Here is a 23165-nt window from a genome sequence, read left to right as displayed (position 1 = left end):
TGTGAGCAATGTACAAATCAATAGTTAAAACAACCAAACAAGATATGGTCAAAAGATGTAGTTGATATATTTGTCCAAACAGCTTCTGACCTCAGTTCAAATCAGGCTTATTATAACAGACACGTCTTTGAAGAAACTCCAAACTCTCTTTGGTTACCAATATAAATTATTTTCCCCACTCACCTTTGCTCCAGCCCCACACCCCCATTTATCTCCAAGCTCCCTCCCAGTTCTGATAAAGGGTCCCAACTTGAAATGTCAACTTTCCTACTCCTCTGATGCTGTCTGACCTGCTGTATTTTTTCAGCTCCACATTTTATCAACTCGGACTTCCAACATCTGCAGTCCTTACTATCTCAGAATTATTTTCATTGCTCTTCTAGATGGGAAGTGAAAAATAAATGCCTACCTGAGGAATTACATTTTACTCTGGGTACACCACCGCCTCTATGAAAAATGATGAGTCAGCAAGCTATCACATACTTTGCACAGACCAGACAGAACTTTTAAGCCATTACCCATGAAATGTTTCCACATAGAGCAAACTTGGAAATCAATCTACAAACACAAAGGAAATCAGGAACATCAACTGCTCCAATTTCAAAGATTTCCAATTGCAGTCTAGATAGAATTCATCTGAAATGGCATTTTGTAACATAATGCAGAATAGAACCCATGTCTGTTCACATATCATTCCACAAGGATAGGATGGAACTTTGAATTCCTAACATTTTTTTCCCCCATTCAACTTAAGTCCACTGGGGAACACAACATGAAGCAAAACTATATAATCAACTATAAATATATTGAAGAGATTAAGTGTGTCTCAAAGTCATTAAAATAGAGTTTCATTTATATGCTTTTTGAATGTCAAACATGCCAAAGTTGAAGAACACTCAAAGATGGAGCCATGGGGTCTCCAGAAGTGACAAGACGAATAGTTTAATTTATGAACTGCTGAACAAGTTCAGATTAGGCTTGTTTAAACTTGTTGAGTATTTGGTAAATTCTATTACTGTTGATTGAGGCTAATTCACTAATTCATTCAACTACATTGCCACATGGTATGACCATAAACCAGCAGAACAGGTTGACATTTGGTATGCATTGACAGAGTTACACATCAGTAAGAATTAAAATAAATTTCAAGATTGTCTCAGCAGTTCAGTAGTTGAACTATGTTCCCACTCTCAAACAGTCATCTCATTCGAATACACTTCGCCAAGGATCAAACGCTGGAGCCCCTCAAAGATATTCTATAAACGAAGCTCTTGGTATCTGGATACAGAATGCAACAATATTAGCAACACAAATGGACTAAATAATATCAAGATTCCTGTCGAATTGTTGCTGGCCTACTGTACACAGGTCTACATCTACTCAGATGCTACTTTTCCAAGTATTCACCTTCAGCAGATACACATCTAGAAAGCCTACGTTATCCATTTGGATTCCACGTAATGCTGATGAACTATATATATTTTTAAAAATTGCACAACACCAGGTTAAAGTCCGACAGGTGTATCTGGAAGCACTAGCTTTTAAAGCGCTGCTCCTTCATCAGGTGGTTGTCAAATGGTTGCTATTGTGGTGGACTTTGAACTAACAAAATGGAATCATCACCAAATCATATTGACACAGGCATTACACTGAAGCATCAATTTACATTTTCTCTTTCTGGAGTCTGGCAGAGCTGGAGTGTAGTTCTCTTTTTATTACAGATGTTGTGCATTCTGTTCATTTCAGGGACCAGGAAAAAAAAATCAATAAGTGACTAAAAACAATTGAAAATTCTTCTTCAATAAATTAATTTACTTCAAGCTATCATAGCTGATGAACAATGCTGGGTCTTGACACACTGATGACTAATTTTTTAAAACTTTACCCACTATATTAATGGAGCTCGAGTTGTCATTCCATAAAAGTCAACTTTTGGTACTTCTGCAATTTGGAGCTGTCTACAACTCAGCAATGCAATGCTGCATTGAAATTGTTGAAAAGTGTCACTTTTCTCATTTAGTGTGACAGTATTGAGAAAACACATTGCAAGATCCTCAAGCAATAACATCCATTAAAACTGATACTTGAAGATATAGAAGACTGAAGATTTAAGATGGAAACCCAGTTTGAAAGTTGTGATCAAGTGTTTTATAAATCATTCCATATCACACCAAATCACCACCCACTATAAAACAAATGTTGTATTTAATGCCTTTTCACTTACTTAAAGGGATTGTTGTTCTTTCACAATCAACAAAATTGTATTACCAAATCTGACCTCAACAATTAAACTACAATTACAGTTAAAGGCTCCCTGTGGTTAGTGCACAAGACAGTTTAATTTACAAACCTGAAGTTCCTTCTAACATAGCAACATCTTAGGTGAGAAATAAGACTGAAATAACAAATCTAACATTTTGAACACTTATAGAGTCAGTGAGTTGTACAGCACAAAAACAGACCTTTCAGTTCAACTCATCCATGCTGACCAAATATCCAAAATTAATTTGGTCCCATATCCCTCTAAATCCTTCCTCTTCATGTACCATTCCAGATGACTTTTCAATATTGCAATTGCGCCAACCTCTGCCATTTCTTCTGGCAGCTCATTCCATACACACACCACCATCTGCACAAAAACTTTGCCCCTTAGGTCCCTTTTAGATCTTTCCCCTCTTACCTTAAATCTATGTCCTCTAGTTTTGGACTCCCCTACCCTGCAAAAATGACCTTGGCTGCTCACCCTAGCCATGCCCCTCATGATTTTATAAAGCCTCTATAGGGTCACCCCTCAGCCTCCAAAGTTCTAGGGAAATCAGCCCCAGCCTATTCAGCTTTCCCCTATAGCTCAAAGCCTCCAACCCTGACAATATCCTTGTAAATCTTTTCTGCACTTTCAAGTTTAACAGCACCTTTTGTCAAGCAGAAAGACCAGAACTGAACACAATATTTCAAAAGTGGCCTAACCAATGTCCTGTACAGTTTCAACATGACTTCCCAACTCCCACACTCAATGTACTGACCAATAAAAGCAAGGGTCAGTATAAACTTGGGCTAAAGGACCTGTTTCTATACAATAGGTAACCTAATCTAATCAAGCATATCAAATACCTTCTTCACTATACTATCTACCTGGGACTCCACCTTCAAGGAACTATGAACCTGCACTCCAAGGTCTCTTTGTTTGACAACACTCCCCGGGACTCTACCACTAAGTTCTGCCCTGACTTTCCTTACCGAAATGCAATACCTCACATTTATCTAAATTAAACTCCTTTGGCCCATTAGCCCATCTGATTAAGGTCTCATTGTACTAACTGTCACTTCTCTTCTGTGCAAGCCTACCTTGAAGAAGTTCTGCTCCTCTCTCTGATGAGGTTTTCATTATCCCCACTATTGTTTACTCCTGACCCCTTCTCCAAAGCCTTCCTTCTGTACATAAACTGGTAGCTAGGAAAATATCATCAGTTCTGAGGAAGGGTCACTCGACCTGAAATGTTAACTCTGATTTCTCTACATAGATACTGCTAGACTGCTGAGCTTCTCCAGCAATTCCTATTTTGCTCCTGTTGTACTCTGACTTCTTCACTGTCCATGGCATGAACAATTTTGGTGTCATAGAGATGTACAGCATGGATACAGACCCTTCAGTGCAACTTGTCCATGCCGACCAGAAATCCTAACATAATCTAGTCCCACCTACCATCACACTTGGCCCATATCCCTCTAAACCCTTCCTATTCATGTACACATCCAGATGCCTTTTAAATGTTGTAATTGTACCAGCCTCCACCACTTTCTCTGGCAGCTCATTCCATACATATACCACCACCGTCTGCGTGAAAAAGTTGCCCCTTCGGTCCATCTTAAATTTTTCCCCTCTCATCCTAAACCTATGCCCTCTAGTCCTGGACTCCCCCCATCTCAGGGAAAAGAGCTTGTGTATTGACCCTATCCATGCCCCTCATGATTTTATAAACTTCTATAGACCTCAGCCTCCAGTGCTCCAGGGAAAAGAAAGCCCCAGCTTATTCAGCCTCTCCCTGTAGCTCAAATCCTCCAACCCTGGCAACATCCTTGTAGATCTTTTCTGAACCCTTTCAAGTTTCACAACATCTTTCCGATAGGAAGGAGACCAGAATTGCATGCAATTTTCCATAACTGGTGTAACCAGTGTCCTGTACAGCTGCAACATGACCTCACAACTCTGATACTCAATACTCTGACCAATAAAAGAAAGCATATCAAATGCCTTCTTCACTATCCTATCTACCTGCGACTCTACTTTCAAGGAGCTATGAACAGAACCTGAACTCCAAGGTCTCTTTGTTTAGCAACATTCCCTTGGACCTTACCATTAAATGTATAAGTCCTGCTCAGATTTGCCTTTCCAAAATGCAGCACCTCACACTTATCTAAATTAAACTTCATCTGCTACTCCTCAGCCCATTGGCTCATCTAAGCAAGATCCTGTTGTACTCAGAGATAACCTTCTTGGCTGTTGACTACACATCCAAGTTTGGTGTCATCTGCAAACTTACTAACGATAGCTCCCATGTTCACATCCAAATCACTTATATAAATGGTGAAAAGCAGATCAGTGCTGGGTCCACTTTCGGCACACTGCTGGTCACACAACTCCAGTCCGAAAAACAACCTTCCACCATCCTCTCTCTTCTACCTTCAAGCCAATTTTGTATCCAAATGGCTAGCTCTCCCTGGATTACACACGACCTTACCATGCAGAACCTTGTGAAATTCCTTGCTGAAGTCCATTTGAAAATGTCCACAGCTCGGCCTTCATCAATATCTTCCATATTTAAATATTTTGTGTATCATCATATTTTGTTTTTCCTTTTCTAACTTCCACAAATAAATACAAACACACAGATAAAACATGGAAACTGAATCCCTCTCTCGTCTATTTCACACTGGATTGCTTGCTTATTGGTTGCTGATGTTGACTCTCTTTTCTTTAGTCTTTATTGCCAATTCCTTTTTCTGTTTACTTACTTGTAGTTTTCTGTATTTTTCACAATCATTTTTGTTTGTTTTCATCTTTGCTCCATATTTATTTCCACTCCTTTTTTAAACACATGCTCCATTCTAAACTCCCACCTGCTCCTCAGGAGAAGCAGTGCACTTACATTACAATAACAAAAAACAATGTTATCATGGAAACAACATAAGATACATTAGTTACATGTATTCTCCGGGAACTTCAGCACTTAAGACATCAAATATTAGTATTTCAATGCCCCATATATTGGGTAAACTCAGCAATTTTTCTTCTCAATGGCATTTACTTTTCATAGGAGTTTCTAATGATGTAAACACCAAAATTATGTTCAAAGGCAAAATTTGATCACATAGCTCATTTTAACCACATTTCATATTTACATAAATAGAAATAATATCATACATGTATCTTAACGTAAATATTCAGAGTTTAACTGTGATATCTATATAAATTTAAAGCATCAAACAAATGTGCAGATACTTTAACAACAGCCCCAAGGTTAAAGTAACAAAGGTTGAACGCAGATCATAATTTTTAACCAGAAACAAACTTCAGACTATTCCTTCTGTAAGAAGCAACAAGCACTTGCTGATATAATTTGCCCATATTCTTTTTCCACCTTTAGCTGTTTACACCAGTCTAATTGTACTGGCAACTGTCAAGCTGTTTTCCTGGTTATCCTAGTTGAAATGGTTGCATGCATTCCAGGATCTAAACTCACTTCTATTCCAATTATTTCCATCTCTAATTCAATTTTGTTTAAAAAAATCTTATATAACTATATTTTCTGGTGTATTTACAATTGGTTGTCAGACCACTGCTACATCTCAAGACAAGGTTCTAAAAGTGTATCATGTTAGAATTTCAAGCCAACCCAAAGAAAATGAAATTAACCAGTCAGAACTGCTCCAAAAACAATGGAGATGCACTCCCTTTGAAGGTCTACGCATCGCATCTTATCTGTTGTACAGGAAGCTGCTAATGAAACTCACGTCCAAGTTAGTTGCTGCAGATATGAATAAAATACCTCCTGACTTAAAATGTTGCACTATGTATACAATATTCTCACAACCTTTAGTAAATTATCAAATGGAAGTTTGAATCCACACTTGCTGGGGGTGAGAATACCGGACTTTTTTTCTCCTCTAAAAGGTAGCCTCCTAATAGCTAAGCTTGCAACTGTCAAATCAGGCAGGTTAAGAGGAGGCTATCCGGTACTGAAAGGTCAGCGGTTACACTGTCACGAGTGGACACTGCTGAAGTAATTTAGAAGGCATGATGTCACCTCAGTCCTGACGGCCAGCCACAAATATAGACTATAAGAAGGGCCGAAGGACCAATGGACAACCATGGCACTTCTCCCCCTCCCCCATCTCTCTACAGTTGTAGATGCTGCTGCTATAGCCAATTATTGGCCAGCACATTCCCCACTGAATGAAGTATAGACTCCAACGCCCACACAATAAATGTAGTCTCTATTCACCTTTTCGCTCTCACGCCTCACATGCAGAGATTAAATCCCTGGTGCAGGCAGCCAATCTGTCTGACGGAGCACCCAATAAACAGAGGGGCTGTCTCTGGTGCAACACCCTATCATTCTTCCATTGCGTTCGACGGCACCTCCACAGGGTCAGTTAAAAAGCAAAGGTTTACGCCCCAGAGCAAAACATGCCATTCTTACAGCAGATGCTAGTTAACTTCTCTTTTGCTAAGGTAACAAATGGCGCCACCATGCACATTGTAAGCAAACACATTCCACCTGAAGGAAAACTCCAACTGCAGTCAGGTTCTTGACACTTGTGTATCATGGTCGGGGGGACACGATGATAAAGCATATTCAGTGTTCGGACAGAATGTTCTACAAGAAGCCTATTGTGTGTAAATTGTCGTTGGAGAAGATTTGCTTGGGGTTCCACCTAATTCTGGTATTTATTAATAATATGTGCTCTTGCCAGAGAAAGGTTGTGCCTGATATTTCGTTGTGAGGGAAGGTGTTGATTTGAGGACAAGGAGAAGCTCCACCCTGAAACCAGGCGACATGACAACCCCATGAGCTCACTGAGCAGCGGGTCATCCCCTGGGCTTCTTCCAGTTCCAGTAGCCAGAGACAAAAACAAAAATCTTTCAGCAGCACTGTTCCCCTGCACTAGGAATATGATGGCTCTGCCTGAAGATCAGAATTCCTGGATTGTTGATTTCACAAGAACAAGTGTTTCAGACGGAGGGAGCGGCACACTCTCTCAATGGCGAGAGAAAGCAGGAAGGAGCTGGGTAACATAACGAGCGTACTCATTTCCCCCAAAACCCAGGACAGCGGACACCGTCCAGGAAATACGACTTAAACATCTTTCAACTCAAGACAGAGTCTGATTAACACACCACACCTGACACCGTGCCCCCTCCCCCAAAACGGGTTTTTGTTTTCACAGAAATCAACAACAAAACGATTTGTGCATAAATCTCTGCCTCTCGTACCCCACACGGATTTGCCTCTCGATGTTAATAGAGGAGGAAGCCGGCGGTTCGCATTCCCAGTAAGCAGTAAATTATTCATGAAGGCGCCTGAAATTGCTACAGGCTGAGGGCTAGGCGTCTTCACTCTGAAATGGATCATCACCTCACTCGGTTGGAGCGATAGAGAGGGAGGATACTAACGAAGGGGCACTGCTGGGGAGGGGGGAACTCTGTGCCTTTTCCTAGAGGGTTGGGTGGTCACAGCATTGTTCCCCCAAGCAATGTCACCGAGAAACCAACAGCCATCGCCACCCCCGCTTCCGAACAACACAGGGATCTGACACCCTGTTTTATTCCATGCCTTTATCCCGATATATAAAAAAACAAACCCTCCCCTTTGATCTACCCTGCAGCCGCCCGGCCGGGGCTCCCAGCTTGTCTCTTACCCGCTCCTCTGTTTGGAATCGTGGATTTTCTTGTGGCGGACAGGCTGCAGAGGGATACTATCCGACATATTTGCAGCACTAACTCTGTCTGTGTCTGTCTGGTGCTGGGTGGTGTGCTCTACCCGGCAGCCTCTCTCTCTCCTTGTTTGTCAGCTTGCCAGGGTCAAAGGTACAATTTGGATACAGCCATGGCAACGATTTTAAGGCATTTCATGGACACCAGTGGACAATTACAGAAGACTGGGCTGTCATTTCTCGCTACAAAGCGGTGACAATCACTCTTGCTCGAAAATGCGCCCCATTTTCCGCCGACCTGCACTGAGGGAACAATTCCTGGAATGGATTTTACGGATAATCTGAGTAAAATGTGATTTTGCTGAGTGTTGGCAGCCTGTTCCACACTTAAATCCATTCAGTTCTTATCCAAGGTCGGCATGCCCTTTCTAACAGTTGCTGAATTATTATAGGTAATAACTAGACTATTTTTGTTCCTGCCCCTGGCAGAAGCCAAGTCCACCACCCCCTACCACTGGTTTGAGCTCGTGGCCACTGTGAAAATCAACTATTTAAGGAGTATCCTATTCTCTAAGGCTTAGTACAGTATCATAACAGACAAAAGAACTTACACACTTCAAAATTATTTAGACTGAGGTCTGGTTTTACCATGCAGGTAATTACAACTAACCAAAAAGGTAACAATGAAAACCAATATTTGGGTCTTACACTGTTGGGCTTCACTCACCAAGGTTGTGAAACTTTGATATAACTTCCTCAGAACTTCTCATTGATTTCATTTGAACATTCCTTAACATTTTAAATGAGTTTGCAATCTATGGCTCTCATTGGATCATAAATGTTACACATTCACAGAGGTTTACAGAATCGGAAAAGGCCATTCAGCCCATCAAGTCTGTGCAGGTCAAAAGCAAGCACCTAACTATTCTAATCCTAGTTTCCAGCTCTTGTTATGAGGGGTTCTGTCTCTATCCCACCTACCAGAATTCCCACTAGTCTCTGGGTGGACAAAAAAAATTCATATCCCATCTAAAGTTCCTGTCACTTATATCTATGACCCTAGTCTACCCTAACTACGGCTCTTAAAGTTTTATATATCTCAATCAGGCACCTCACTCCCTCAAGTCTCCTCTGCTCCAAGGAAAACAAAAATTTCAGTCTATCCAATCTGTCTTCATAATAAATATTCCACAGCCAGGAAATCCAATACGACAAAGAACTGCAAATGCTGAAGATCTGAAACAAAAACAGAAATTGCTGAGAAACTTAGCAGGTCTAGCAGCATCTGTGGAGAGAAAGCAGAGTTGAGCCCAGTGTTCCTTCAAGGACTTCATTGTCAACTTTAACTCTGATTTCTCTCCACTGATGGTGCCAGATCTGCCAAGTTTCTCCAGCAATTTGTTTCAAAATAAAAATATAGCTTTAAATGAATGCTCATTCAGTTTTTGGAATTCCAGATTTGATAACTTTTGCCAAGGAAATAATTTGTTCTCATTTATCCATGTGTATGTTTGTTCAGGATTTAATACACTGGATTCTTCAAAACTGTTTTTGGAAGTTAAGAGCAAAGTATGTTATAATGAGGTGTTAAAGTGATTACTTGTGAGAGAAATAAACAACATTAGCTGAATTCCCTTAGAATCAGTTTGGTGCAGTATTAGAAGTACTCCATCCTTAAACTAGAAGATTGTTGATTGAAGACCCACTGCAGATGCGGTACATTTGATTCTTCATTGCAAGTGAACTCCAGTACACAGCCTCCTGATCAACAAGAACATTTAGATTTGGTGCCATACTCTGACGATAAGGAAAACAAAAAAAAAAATCAGATTTCCCACTTGTCAGCAGGATCTGCTCACACTTGTTGGGAAATATAGATGAGTAATTTTAAATTCTGTGTGACAGTGACCCTCATACCACCCTCCACCCAACCTTAGTTAAGTAGGGTACCTTTACTCATTTGCTTGAGGTACAGGAATGTTGTTGGTGCTTGTTTCAACAATCAAACAAGGTACCAGCGGAAAAAAATGAGAAAAGTAGAAGATAATATACTTTTAAAGTTGTCTTTTAATACAGACTTGTTAAATTAATGGATATTACTATCTGTTAACTGAGACATATTGACCAGTTTTCAATCTTTTATACTGTGTTCAATGTTGAGAATAGTTACTGCTTTACTAATAAATAATGGTTATGTCTATATTTTTGTAACTTTAAAATGAATTTACTTCTATATTGGTTACACAAATCCATTCATGAATTCATAAAAAAGGCATTTACTTACAATGCCTTAAAGCAGCTATTTGAACAATTTTCTTTTCCTATTTATGATTCATGTTTGAATATAATCCAGTATTACAGCATTTCGTCCTTTGTGAAAGGAAGAATTATGTCCAAGTGGATTGAACAGGTGGTTGGGGAGAAGAATTATGATTCTGTGCAGGATTTTACCAACTGTATTTCTCTATTATTTACAGATTTTCATTTTACTGCTCACATTCGGAGTAAACAGCTGAACAGAACAGCAACAGATCTTTTCAGCAGAGGCATTAAATCTAGGGCTTGCATGAGGTTGCTGTCTTTCAGTCTTAGAGCTTTATTTGTTCTTATTCTTACAATATTGCAAACTTAATTTTCCTGTCAGATTGATTACCATTGGCCAGATCCCTAAATGCCTAATGCTTAGCATATATACTCAAGATGAGTTGGTCCATGAAAAGACATTCTTGAGATTTATCTGTTCAAACAAAATCTACTAAATACATCGCATTTGGATCAACCCCTTTTTGCCCAGATTAATGAGCACTAATCAAATATAATAAAACCAATGATGAGAAGAAATGGATCTCACAATTATATAGAATCAGTAACACCCTTTGGGTGGTTCAAAGCATTCCACTTAGTGAATTTTATGTGAAAGTAACTAGCAAAAAATGTGTCCATTTGCCAATCATGGCCTTTATCTGCACCATAACAATTCAGTGATCGGAGATTGATACAATTAAGGTGAAGATCATGGGAAACTGTGAGAAAGAATTCAAGAGATTTCATAGACTGGTGACATATTACTAAATGTGGATTTGCGAGGCAATACATCTTGCAAGGAAAACAAGATGTGGGAGTAAAATCCTGTTGGAAAGAGACTGAACAATGTGAACAAACAGTGACCTTGGCATTCAAATACATAAGAAGTAAAAGCAGACAGCACTGGAAATATACAACAGGTCTGGCAGCATCTCTGGAAGGGAGAAACAGAGTTAACATTTCAAGTCAAAAATGACACAAATAAATCATCTTCATATTTTGAGGTACAGTCAAATTCAATTCGAACTGTTAACGGTTACTCTGTCCATAGACACTGCTAGGCCTGCTGAGTATTTCCAATATTAGTTTTTATTTCAGGTTTTCAGAAGTTTTTATCTTAGTGCTCAAATATATAATTTTATGCATGTCTGAGCACAGATTGTGAAAGGTATTAAAAGTGCCAGCAATTCATATTTTAAAAGTAGTGGCAGAGCATACATGAGTTATGTAATTTGTACATTTCGCAGGCTTTAATTTTACAGAATTATGTCCAACTGGCCTCTGTCTATAGGGTTTCAAAGAATGCATACAGGATTCAAAGCATTATTTCTGTTTCTTTCTCCACAGATGCTGCTAGACCTGCTAACTTTCTCTACCACTTTGTTTTTATTTTGGATTTCCACCATCTATGATATTGAATTAGTTTGTGTCAATATTCCACACAAGCCTCCATTCACTCTGCTTCTAACTTCTATTCCTTTCTCTCCCTCTCTCTCTCCTTTCGTATATATGTAGCGTCTCTTTAAATACATATGCGTTATTAATCTCAACTATCTGCTTTAGGGAGTTTTTGTACTTCAATTACTCCCTGAGTAAATAAGTTTCTCCCAAATTTCCGGTTGGTTTTATTTGTGATTATCTTATATTTATTGCCTTAGTTTTGTTCTCCAACACAAGTACAAGCATTTCCTCCACTATATAAAATAGAAAATGCTCTAATTCAGCAGGTCAGGCAGCATTTCTGCAGAAAAAAAAAGTTAATGTTTCAGATTTGTAACTTTTTCATCTGGCTGTCTTGATGTCAGGTCACAAAATTGAAATATTAGTTCTTTTTCTCTCGGGTGTAATGAACTGTTCACCCCCAAAGATTAGACAGTGGCAAAGAACATGATGGTGCTCTACAACCAGAACTATCCAAATTCACAGATTAGTCATTTGCAAGGTTCTTCAATGGAAATATAACAACCCTTATCTACTTTGCTGGAGCCATTGAGTGCTAGAATTCTTGATTTATTTATTCACAAAAGGTGAACATCTCGTGCAGACCATCTGTAGTTTCACCTTCACTGATGAGCTGCCTTCTTGTATTGCTGAAGTCCATATTGGGGAGGGATGGGGTCACAGTATTGTTAAAAAGCGAGTTCCAGATGTCAGTGAAGGAACGTTGATATAGTTTCAAAGCAGGATGTTTTGGCAGGGTACTTGAAGTTCCCTTGCATCCCTGCCTTTGTCCTACTAATTGTTACAGATCGCAGGTTTGGAAGGTGATATCAAAAGAACCTTGGTGAGTTGTTACAGTGCATCTTGGACATTTTGCACACTGTTAAATCTGTGCATCAGTGGTGGAAGGAGTGAATGGTAAAAGTGGTGCAAATCAAGGGACAAGAGATTTGTCCTGGATGGTGTCAAATCTTTTGAGTGTTGTTGGAGCTGCACTCGTTCAAACAAGTGGTAAGTAAGTATTCCATCACACTCCTAACTCATGCTTTGAAAGCAGTGGGAAACTTGCAGCAGAATTTCCAATGTCTGACCTGCTGTTGCAGTCATTGTATATGTGAATCTGTGAATTTGGATAGTTCTGGTTGTAGAGCACCATCATGTTCTTTGCCACTGTCTAATCTTTGGGGGTGAACAGTTCATTACACCCGAGAGAAAAAGAACTAATATTTCAATTTTGTGACCTGACATCAAGACAGCCAGATGAAAAAGTTACAAATCTGAAACATTAACTTTTTTTTTCTGCAGAAATGCTGCCTGACCTGCTGAATTAGAGCATTTTCTATTTTATATAGTGGAGGAAATGCTTGTACTTGTGTTGGAGAACAAAACTAAGGCAATAAATATAAGATAATCACAAATAAAACCAACCAGAAATTTGGGAGAAACTTATTTACTCAGGGAGTAATTGAAGTACAATTTAGTTTCTGGTCAATGGTAACCCACAGAATGTTGATAAGAACAGTATTCAGTGATGGTAATACCATTGAATTTCACGCAGTGGTGGTTGGATTCCTTCTCATTGGCATGGTCATTGTCTGGTACTTGTGTGGGACAAATGTTACTTGCCACATATCAACACAAGTCTTGTTGTAATTCAGGTTTTTTTTATATAGGAACATGGGCCCCTTCAGTATCTAAGGAGCCACACAGTGCTGAACATTGTCGCTGATGATTGTGCAACCCCACCACTCATTTTATAATTAAAGGTCATTAATAAAGCTGCTGAATCTAGTTGGGCTGATGATACTGTCCCTATCTCTGAGCTAGGAGGCCTGGGTTCAAGGTGTACCTGGTGCAGGTGCCTAAACATCTCTGAACAGGTTGATTAGAAAACATCCAAGCTGGGGAACTCAGGATTCTGTGGCACAGTGGCAGTGTCCATTTTTTTGGATCGGGAGGCCAGGATTCAAGTCTCAGCTGCTCCAGTGGTGTGTCATAACATATCTGAACAGGTTGATTAAAAACATGCATCAAGAGAAAATCCTTCAATAACCGTCTTCCTTTTTTAACGAGATGATGCCAACCAGTGAAGAGATTCCCTCCTTAAATTAACCAACCTGAGTTCTGTTAGGGTTCTTCAGTACCAAATACTGCTCGTTATCAAGCACCTCATCGAGTTCAGTTCTTTTATCCATGTTTGGACCAAGGTTGTATCGAGCTCAGAAACTGAGTGGTCCTGGCAGAACCCAAATTGAGCATCAGTTGACAAGTTTATTACTAAATGTTGCATGACAGCATTATTTGTACACCTTCCATCACTTTGCTGATGACAAAAGTAGACTGGAGTAATAATTGGTCAATTTGGATTTGTCCTTTTTTCTGTACAGAGCATACTGACAATTTTCTCAAGTGTTGTAAATATACTGAAATGGTTTGGCTAGGGACGTGACTAGTACTGGAGTACAAGTTTTCAGTATTAATGCCAGAATGTTTTCCAGGTCCATAGCCTTTGCAGTATCTAATGCCTTCAGCCACTTCTTAATATCATGGGTAGTGAGCAGAATTGAATGAAAGACTGGCATATACATTGCTACTTGGCACTTCTGAAGTCGGTTGTAAATGCTTTTCAGGCTTATCTTTGGCATTGTGCTGGTTTCCCCTATCGTTGACAATGGGGCTCAATCTCCTCCAGTGAGTTGCTTAACTGTCCATCACCATTCATGATTGGGTGTGCCAGGATAGCAGAGCTCAGTCCTGATCCATTGCTTATGGTATCATTTAGCCCAGTCCAATACATGTTACTTCCACTATTTGGTATACAGGTAATCCAGTATTGCAGCTTTACCAGATTAACACCTCATTTTTAGGTATAACTGGTACTGCTCCTGGAATGCCATCCACTCTTGTTAAACTGGACGAGGATTGACTCTAAACTTGATAGTGATGGGAGTGGGGGGGGGGTTTATACTGAAACACGAGATTCCAGATTATGGTTGAATAGAATTCTGTTACAGTTCACAGATGCTCAATTGAGTTGCTGTACCTGTTTGAAATCAATCTCATTTAGCATAGTGGCAGTACCAGAAAACACAAGCATCCTGAATGTCTCCAAAAGGACTACATGGTGGTTACTCCTACAAATATTATAATGCATCGTGCATCTCTGCTGAAGATTAGCGAGGACGAGGTCAAGTAGGGTATTGCTACATACTGGCTCACTGAGCAACTAGACTGGGTTTGCAACTGTTGCTATGTCTGCTAGCACTCAGCCAGCTTGGTCAGTAGTGGTGCTACCAAGTCATTCGTGGTGATGGGTATTAAAGTCCCCTAGCTCAGTGCTTCTTCTAAGTACGTGTTTTAACGTAAAGGAGTACTGGTGCCTCAGCTGTGGAAAAATCAGTGGTAAATCAGAAGGTTGCCTTGCTCATTTGACCCAATTCCTTGAAATTCGAAGGGCAACTCACTACCAAGTGTGCCACCTCTGCTGGGTCTATCCTGTTGGTGAGACAGGCCATATTTGGGGAAGGGGATGCTGATTTATAGCAGAGTGTAAAGTAAAATTCCATGAATTTGACTAGGCCAGGCTTTTGCTTGACTAGTCTGTAGGACAGCTTGCCTATTTTAACACAAGCCCCCAGATTTTCTTTTAATATAAGGACAATGTTGCAGGCTGGGTTTGCTTTTGTTGTTGACTACAGTGCCTAGGTTAACAGTGGTTGGTCCATCCAATTTAAATTCCTTTTATATTTTTCTCTATGTGGTTAGATATATCTCAGTGGCTTTCTAGGCTATTTAAAGAATCAGTCTGGATGGTGATCTGAGACACTCCATGTGCCCTCAGTTCATGCCCTCTTCTGCAGGAATGGCAATGGGAGGATGACCAAGACTGCCCAGGAGAAATTATGAACTAATTCCAAGATTGCCTTTTAAATAAAATGCTGCATTTATCATCAGTGCTGCCACTTCCTCAATAGTATGATGACTGTGATCCTTGTGTATGGGTCAGTATTTATCTTGGGCACATATTTCTGTCATATTCAGGAGCAACTTGTAGTCTCAGGCTACTCAGCTGTTGTGTCTGTAAACCCAGAGGCTCACCTTTAGGGTATCACTACATTCACTTGTCAGAACAATTTCCTTGCACAAAGCCAACTCCTTGGACAACACTTTCACTGCTGACATGTTCAGCCACCTCCAACCAGGCTACTTTAGTTTGGTCAAGCAACTTTACAATCACCCTCAAGACTTCCAAATACACTGCAAACCCTGGCCATAGTGTCTGGTCTCTGCCTCACCAGTTTCGAAACTCAAATGATACCTTTTACAAATGATTGGACTCCTGCTTCCACCCACACAAATCCTCTCTGCAACCAATTAGGACCAACCTTGGGAAAGATTGGGAGCCAGAGCTGCTTCTCCTTGGAGCTGGTCAGAACCTGACACCAAATATGCCTTCAGTTTCTAAATTCAAGGGGTATTACATGAAGGTATTTCCTTTTCATTGGATTAGTAAATCAAATGCTGAATGTGTGCGCAACCTAAAAGTTTGATTTAAGATTTAAAACGTTCTAACATGTTACTTTTCAAAATGACTTATCTGTCTAAAAACATTTACTTTATTTAAGTTTTTCCAATCTAACAGTGCAGGTACAATAGAGTCATAGAGATGTACAGCATAGAACAGACCTTTCGGTCCAACTCGTCTATACTGACCAGATATCCCAACCCAATCTAGTCCCACCTGCCAGCACCCAGCCCATATCCCTCCAAATCCTTCCTATTTATAACCCATCCAGTTGACTTTTGAATGCTGCAATTGTACCAGCCTCCACCACATCCTCTGGCAGCTCATTCCATACATATACCACCCTCTGCATGAAAAAGTTGCCCCTTAGGTCTCTTTTAGATCTTCCCCCTCAAATGTAAACCTGTGCACTCTAGTTCAGAACTCCCCCAGCCCAGGGAAAAGACTTGGTCTATTTACCCTATCCATGCCCCTCAATTTTGTAAACCTCTATAAGGTCACCCCTCAGCCTCCGACGCTCCAGGGGAAACAGCCTCAGCCTGTTCAGCCTCTCCCTACAGCTCAAATCCACCAACCCTGGCAACATCCTTGTAAATCTTTTCTGAAACCTTTCAAGTTTCACGACATCCTTCCAATAGGAAGGAGACCAGAACTGCATGCAATATTCCAACAGTGGCCTAACCAACGTCCTGTAGAGTGGCAACATGACCTCCCAACTTCTGTACTCAATACTCTGACCAATAATGGAAAGCATACCAAATGCCTTCTTCACTATCCTATCTACCTGATAAGGATTACTTATATAGTGATGTATAAAAGGCAAAGCACAAAGGACTCTGTTAATAAGTTGAAGGGTCATGTAATACACATGGTGGATAACACCTATGCATACTAGTCACATGCCACACTCAATCCATGATCCGGGAGTTAAGAAATCTCAACCAAGGCATTAAAAGACTACACTCCAATAGTTAAATTTAATTGCATAAAAAAAGGAAATGCTTTCCTTAAGATTAGTCATTGCATAACTAAAACTGTATATTTCTGGTAGGAATCTTATGGACAGTATGTACAAGGTCAGTTGAAATATTGATCCAATGTTTTTGTCATTAAGGCCATTGTACCTTTTCTAGGATGAAAAGTGGCTGACACAGTTCTTAGCTTTTTTTTAAGCAGTATCTGTTTTGTTGATCTGACCTCTGGAACAAATGTGTCTTACCTGCAAGATCGCTATTCAGTGAAATATCACTGAAAAACTATATTCCATTTTCATTTCATCAAAATATATCCAGGTTTTCTTGCAAAGTTCCAACCATTTATTGAAAAGTGCAAACCATTGCTAATTTTTTTGTCTCTTCATTTTACCAGGGGCACTGAAGCAAACTGTTGTCCACCCAACTGCCCTTTGAGCTCAGCCAATGTAAGGAATCAAACTTGGAACTTTCTAATATCAAGCCATAATGAAAAGAAGTATCAATTGGTGGTTTGAATGTTCTCATTGAAATTTGTAATTGATTTTGTATATGAATAACAAGGATAACCATAAAACTGTGATAATGCTATCCTGCATTTATTCCCATATGCCAGAAAGAAAAATCAAAGTTTACATTCAGTAGATGTACTAGAGAGCCACTAAAACATTCATGAGAAGACAGCATTTTCAAGGAAACAATGTAACAAATATCCATTTTTCATGTAAACCATATAGATTCTGCAGATTCAGTTACCCTTGTCAGTCCATTTACATGTGAAAGCATCATGAGAATCATTTTTGTGGTAAACTGAAATCAAAAGGTAAAAAGTGAAGCAGTCATTTCAGAACTTCAAAAGAAAACACTGCATTGACACGGTAGCTTACTCTTCCAAATGTTGGCATTGAAGTTTTACTCTGGCTACTAAGTCCCAAAGTATTCCATCTGCAAAGCAAGAGGCAAATGTCCACTCTCTCAGCACTCCAGTTGTACATTCAGTGTTAAACTATAGCACGCAGAAATGTCTTTTTTTTAAATATAGAAAACTGTTCATGTAATGCTCTCAATTCCCTGTCAACAAAGCTTGGTCCATTTACTGATGTAACCATTAAGCAACTGCACAAGGTATCTACTTCAAGCCAGTTCATTTTACAAAAGTCAAATTCTACAAAAATAACCAGTATGACCAAAACAAAAAACAAAAACTAAAATTAGAAAGTGAGGTAGTTAACAAAATTTCTTCAAGTTCTGGGGCCCACCCTCCCCACTTTCCTCATATGCTACACGTGGGTCTCCTTTGGCTAAAGCATAAATGGTGTACCATCCACAAATCAAAACATGCTACTTGGTTAAAACTAACCAAAGTAGGCAATGTTTTAATTGATCAAGAATGCACTCTTGTTTTATCAGAATGAAGCTAAGAAAGTCGAAACACCCCAGTTAACTGTCTGACCTTTTGGATTCTCCAACTGACTTTAAAAATAATGATTTGTTTAAACAAAAAGTCACACCATTCTTTCAAAACTGGATGGCTCCTGCATTCTCCAGAATTCAAGCTGTCACAATTGAGAAGATGGTCAAAAATATCTGGATTTATAAAAAAGGTTGCATCTCCTTCCTTCTTTCCTCCTCCCGCAATCCACTCTGATCTAAACCAAATTTGTCCTGTTTTAAAAAGGCACCAATTTGGTCTGGATTAGGATTCTGTTGATACTGGCTGACCTCTGTACTTTATCCAAGTAGCCACTTTACATGGTAGCTAACACTACTTGGTGTCAGCTATAAAGCTTTCCAGACAACACTGCCCTCACCCACTCTTTCCAGCAGGTATAAATCGCATGGTGATCAAGACTCAGGACTGGTTTTATTTGTCGCTTCTACCCAGAAGCGATGATGCCCATTGTTGTCCTGTAATTACTACTTGTGCTAAAAAGAAAGTCAGCTAAGTTGTTCTTCTAAACCCCAACCCACCTTTTTTTTTGATTTGGTTCCATAAATGGCAGAGCACATGCTGCCTGAACAAAAGTGTGCTTGAATTTAATCCCAAGTAAAATTAACTAATTTAACTGAAAAAGTAGTTCTGTAAATTTGCCTTTTTTCTGGAGTTTCACTTAAAACAAGAGTTCATTCAAGACTTCTTTAAAGCAACAATTGTCATTAGAAATCTAAACAGATGGCACCAAGTGACATTCTAGAACAATTACCCGCATAAATGGTTTTAATGTATAAACAGTAAATACAATTACACACATTCTCAAACACAAATCTCTATTTAGTAGTTTATGGAAATGATTCATTTCAGTTTCTACTCATTATTTCAAAACTAGCCCTAATAACAGAATTTATTTCAATCTTTGGATTTTCATAAGGATTCTGTAGTAAAAATTCATGAGAAAGAGCTGTACACTTCAAATATTGTAAACTCAAGTTAATATTGTAAACGCTTCACTTTGCAAGACCCGCTTTATTATTTTATTCTTTAGATAAATCCCAGAGTTTTATACAATAAATTTGCAAAGCAATGATTGTACTCATAACATAAATTCAGGAGGTACCAAGCAGTTTTGTTAGAGACAGCTACAAGTAAAAAAAAATCTATTTTACATTTTTGGGGATTATGAAAAATAGCACATATTGAGGTCTGTGGTTGCTTGTCATAAAAGCTAAAGACTAAAATTTACTCTACTCTGAACAGATGCTACAGAATGTCATTTTTCTTTAAACTAACAGCTATTTTGCCTTCTTCCACAAAATGGGGGACGGGAGGCAAAGCAACACTTTCAGAACTAGGTTTCTCTCCTTCAGTGATTGCTGGACCAATGCCAGACTGGGGTGCATCCACTTTGGAAACTGTAGTGCTGGTGCTCACAACAGAACCACTTGCCATACAAACGGTGATAGGAATACCACCATTTTGAATCACCGAGATCTCATTTGATTTCAAAGCTAAGCCATTCGTAAGTACAGTGGTATATTGGTTCCAGATGGTTGGTTCAATGTTTGTTGTAGGAGCCATCAGCTCCTTCGGGAGCATTTCTGAAATCTTCTTTGGATCATTTCCAATCAGTATCATAGGGCTATCCAGCGAAAGACGTCTTCCACGTCTGGCTGAATTATTCCACATGTGCGTTCCAACATGGACCTGCAAAACAAAAATAAAATACACCTTAGTAGTTTACCGTTAACCTGATCAGGTTGTGCAACCCAACTTCAAAATCTTAGCATCAAGCATTCCCTAGTCAGAATTAACTGAAGTTAAAATACATCTTAAGAGTTTCCTATGGACTACAACATTCTTCTTTCACCTCCCTTCCCAATAATCATATATACTGATCAATTTCCATATTAACTACATCAGTTAGTGTACTATAATCAACAATAATCACTACACCCTTGACTCACTGAAAAGGCTTTTTGGAGCCACAGGAGGCTGGGTAGGGAGAGAAGGGGTAAAGCATAGCCAAGGATCGGAGTAGGTGAAGACAAATAAAGATTGAAGATGTTTTTGTCAAAAGGATTCATATACATAAGTACATGAATAAGCTTAAAAAAAGGTGGCAAACGCACTGTAATCTGAGGGCTTTGTGATCAGTAATGAAATGCAGTTGCTTTTAGGCCACTTCAAATGAGTAGTACTATCAGACTCTGAGTGGGTAGAAACAGTAGTTTTCGGTGTTTACTTTCTATTACAACCAAAATCGCGGACCAATACATTTGAACCAAAATTACTAAAGATGACCTCAGCATAATAACATTCAATGCAATTAGTGTGTGTGATACAGGATGAAGTCTATATTAACAAGAGAGAACAAAACTTTCTGGATTATGTCTAAGCAAAGTGAAGCAAAGGACTATGGAGAAGGGGATGTACAGGTCACAAAAAACTTTGCAAAGGGCAGAATCTCATTATCAACAGAAGTTGGCTTTGGTGAAACTTTCATGCCTGTAGAGCATGGCTGACCTACACCTTCTTACTCAACATCCACATAGGCACTTTCAAACATTGGAGATCAATAAGGAACAAAAACTTAGAAAAAATTCTCTCCATTTAAGCACTGAATCAAACTCTAGGGCCTCTGCCCAAAAACACATTGGAGATTATTTATTTTAGCACAAACCAGAGATCAAACCCATGCCTTTTATATCCAAACTTTCCAGTTTCATATATAAAGGCTGTGCATTTTACGCACTGAAATACTGGTGTAAAAATCTGCCCAGATTTTTAATGAAAGTGTTCTTTCAGCATAATGCAAACTAGCCCCATGTATTCCAACTACTGTTGCAAATAGTGGCCTGGATTTTGCAATAACAGTAAGATCTACAGTGCTCACTATTACAATCAGAAAATCTGACACCAACCTCCGCAATACACATATACATTCCTGAATCAGAATTTACTTTCAGAGATATCCTGCCCCTCCACAGGGTGCACTGCAACAGCCCTTGCAATAACACAGCATTGAAATCACAGAATAAAAATTGGGCCCTTGCCACCTAGATTCCCAGAAGCAAGTTAGTGATGCATTCAAGAGTATGTTTATTCAGATGGCATAATAAGTGATAGTTGTTGCCAAACATCCCCTCTAGACCAGAAAGTCTACTTTTACATGTATTGCTTCAATCAGTTAAAAATCAAGAATTTTAAAATCTTTTCTACCTCATCACTTTTAATCCCATCTTTCTTTCATAAAGTTTGTATTTTGTTTTTCAGACATTATTGAAATCTGCTCTATATTTAAAGTGCTTCACAATTCTTCAAAATCGGTGTCGTTAAGAAGTCTGGCTCTTTTTTCATTCTGCTCAGAGAATCTACTCTATCCATGCGGAAGGCACTGCGCTGGACTCATGCAAATTTACACTGGATGTACTTTGTGGGCACCTGTCAGGGAGAAGAAGAGCAGGTGTCGCTCCTTCTCCACTGACTGCCAAAATCTGGGCCATTACTTCGAATTTAATATTTACTGTAGCATTTTTCTCTCAATCTGAACAAGTTACCTTGAGATTTCCTTTCGTTGTAAAAGCTCTTCCACAGATGGTGCATGCAAATGGCTTTTCACCAGTGTGCGTGCGTTCGTGAATCTGCAGAGCACTTGCTGAGGAGAAGCTCTTTCCACAAGTAGGGCAGTTGTGTTGCTTAGGTGTACGACGGGGTGGAGGTGCCAAAATAGGTGGCATGATTGGAGCCACAGCTGACGGGGCAAGAAACTGTGCAGTGGTTCCTGCTGGTCGTTCTCCATGGTCGCTTACTTCCACTTTAATCAGACAAGGAGGAGCCCTGATAAAGGAACCTGCAGGAACTTGAACAGCACCTAAAAACATACAATGGTTTTTCACTGTTTAGTCTAATAGGGTTGTAAATTATACATGGTGGATCCCTTACTCATTTGCCATGCCAGACTTCAAGATCTCAGCTCTAAATACTGGTATTTTATAACTAGCTATTCAAACGAAAAGGAGCAAAAGCAGCCAAGTTTCGGCAACCAGAAGCACAAATACAAATCCACTCATTCATTCCTTCTATACTTGTAACCTGTCCAGGCAAAAGTATGTTGAAATATATTGTAAACAATAGATAGATCACTTGCACGATCACCTGTGAAATTGGTGAGGATTGAATACATTGCTCAACATATAGGAACTCCAACCCCAATGTCCTGCCCTCAAAACTGAATCTTCCTAAAATAGCCCAGGATACTTTAATAAAATGGTCTTTTAAGAATGAAAATGTACAAAAATGGGCACATTCATGAACTTAAATGTTAAGAAAAATGTTTGCCTCTCCATAAATGCTCATTTACATTGTGAATTTCCACTCAGTTATGTGAGGAAATGAAAAATGAGAAAGCTGAAGTTCTACTTCAAAACAAACATTGGTCCTAAAACTACCAACAGACAGCACTCTTGTGTGAAATGATGAATGGGTAAACAACACTGAAACAGAGCAATCACCTTTTACTATTCATTTCTGTAGAATAAAGGCTCTTAAAAGC

General features: G+C 39.3%; 2 protein-coding genes across 3 annotated transcripts in view; both read right to left on the bottom strand.

Annotated features, from left to right (window-relative positions):
* Positions 1-9188, bottom strand: part of LOC122560050 (probable phospholipid-transporting ATPase IIA) — a 179465-nt gene extending 170277 nt beyond the window's left edge. Inside the window, exon 1 of the mRNA XM_043710245.1 lies at positions 7921-9188. Coding sequence (XP_043566180.1) covers positions 7921-7988 — 68 coding nt within the window. The 5' untranslated portion in view covers positions 7989-9188. The remainder of the gene's footprint in view (positions 1-7920) is intronic.
* Positions 9189-18222: 9034 nt separating this feature from the next.
* Positions 18223-23165, bottom strand: part of sall4 (spalt-like transcription factor 4) — a 45834-nt gene continuing 40891 nt past the window's right edge. For both annotated transcript variants that reach the window (XM_043710243.1, XM_043710244.1), the window contains exons 3-4: positions 22171-22484; positions 18223-20317 (exon numbers count right to left, since the gene is read on the bottom strand). In XM_043710243.1, the coding sequence (XP_043566178.1) occupies positions 19874-20317; positions 22171-22484 (758 nt within the window). In that variant the 3' untranslated portion in view covers positions 18223-19873. The remainder of the gene's footprint in view (positions 20318-22170; positions 22485-23165) is intronic.

Source organism: Chiloscyllium plagiosum, chromosome 20, assembly GCF_004010195.1.
Source record: "Chiloscyllium plagiosum isolate BGI_BamShark_2017 chromosome 20, ASM401019v2, whole genome shotgun sequence".
NCBI lineage: Eukaryota > Metazoa > Chordata > Chondrichthyes > Orectolobiformes > Hemiscylliidae > Chiloscyllium > Chiloscyllium plagiosum.
Note: the sequence above shows the minus strand (reverse complement) of the source record. Positions and strands in the feature narration are given on the sequence as shown.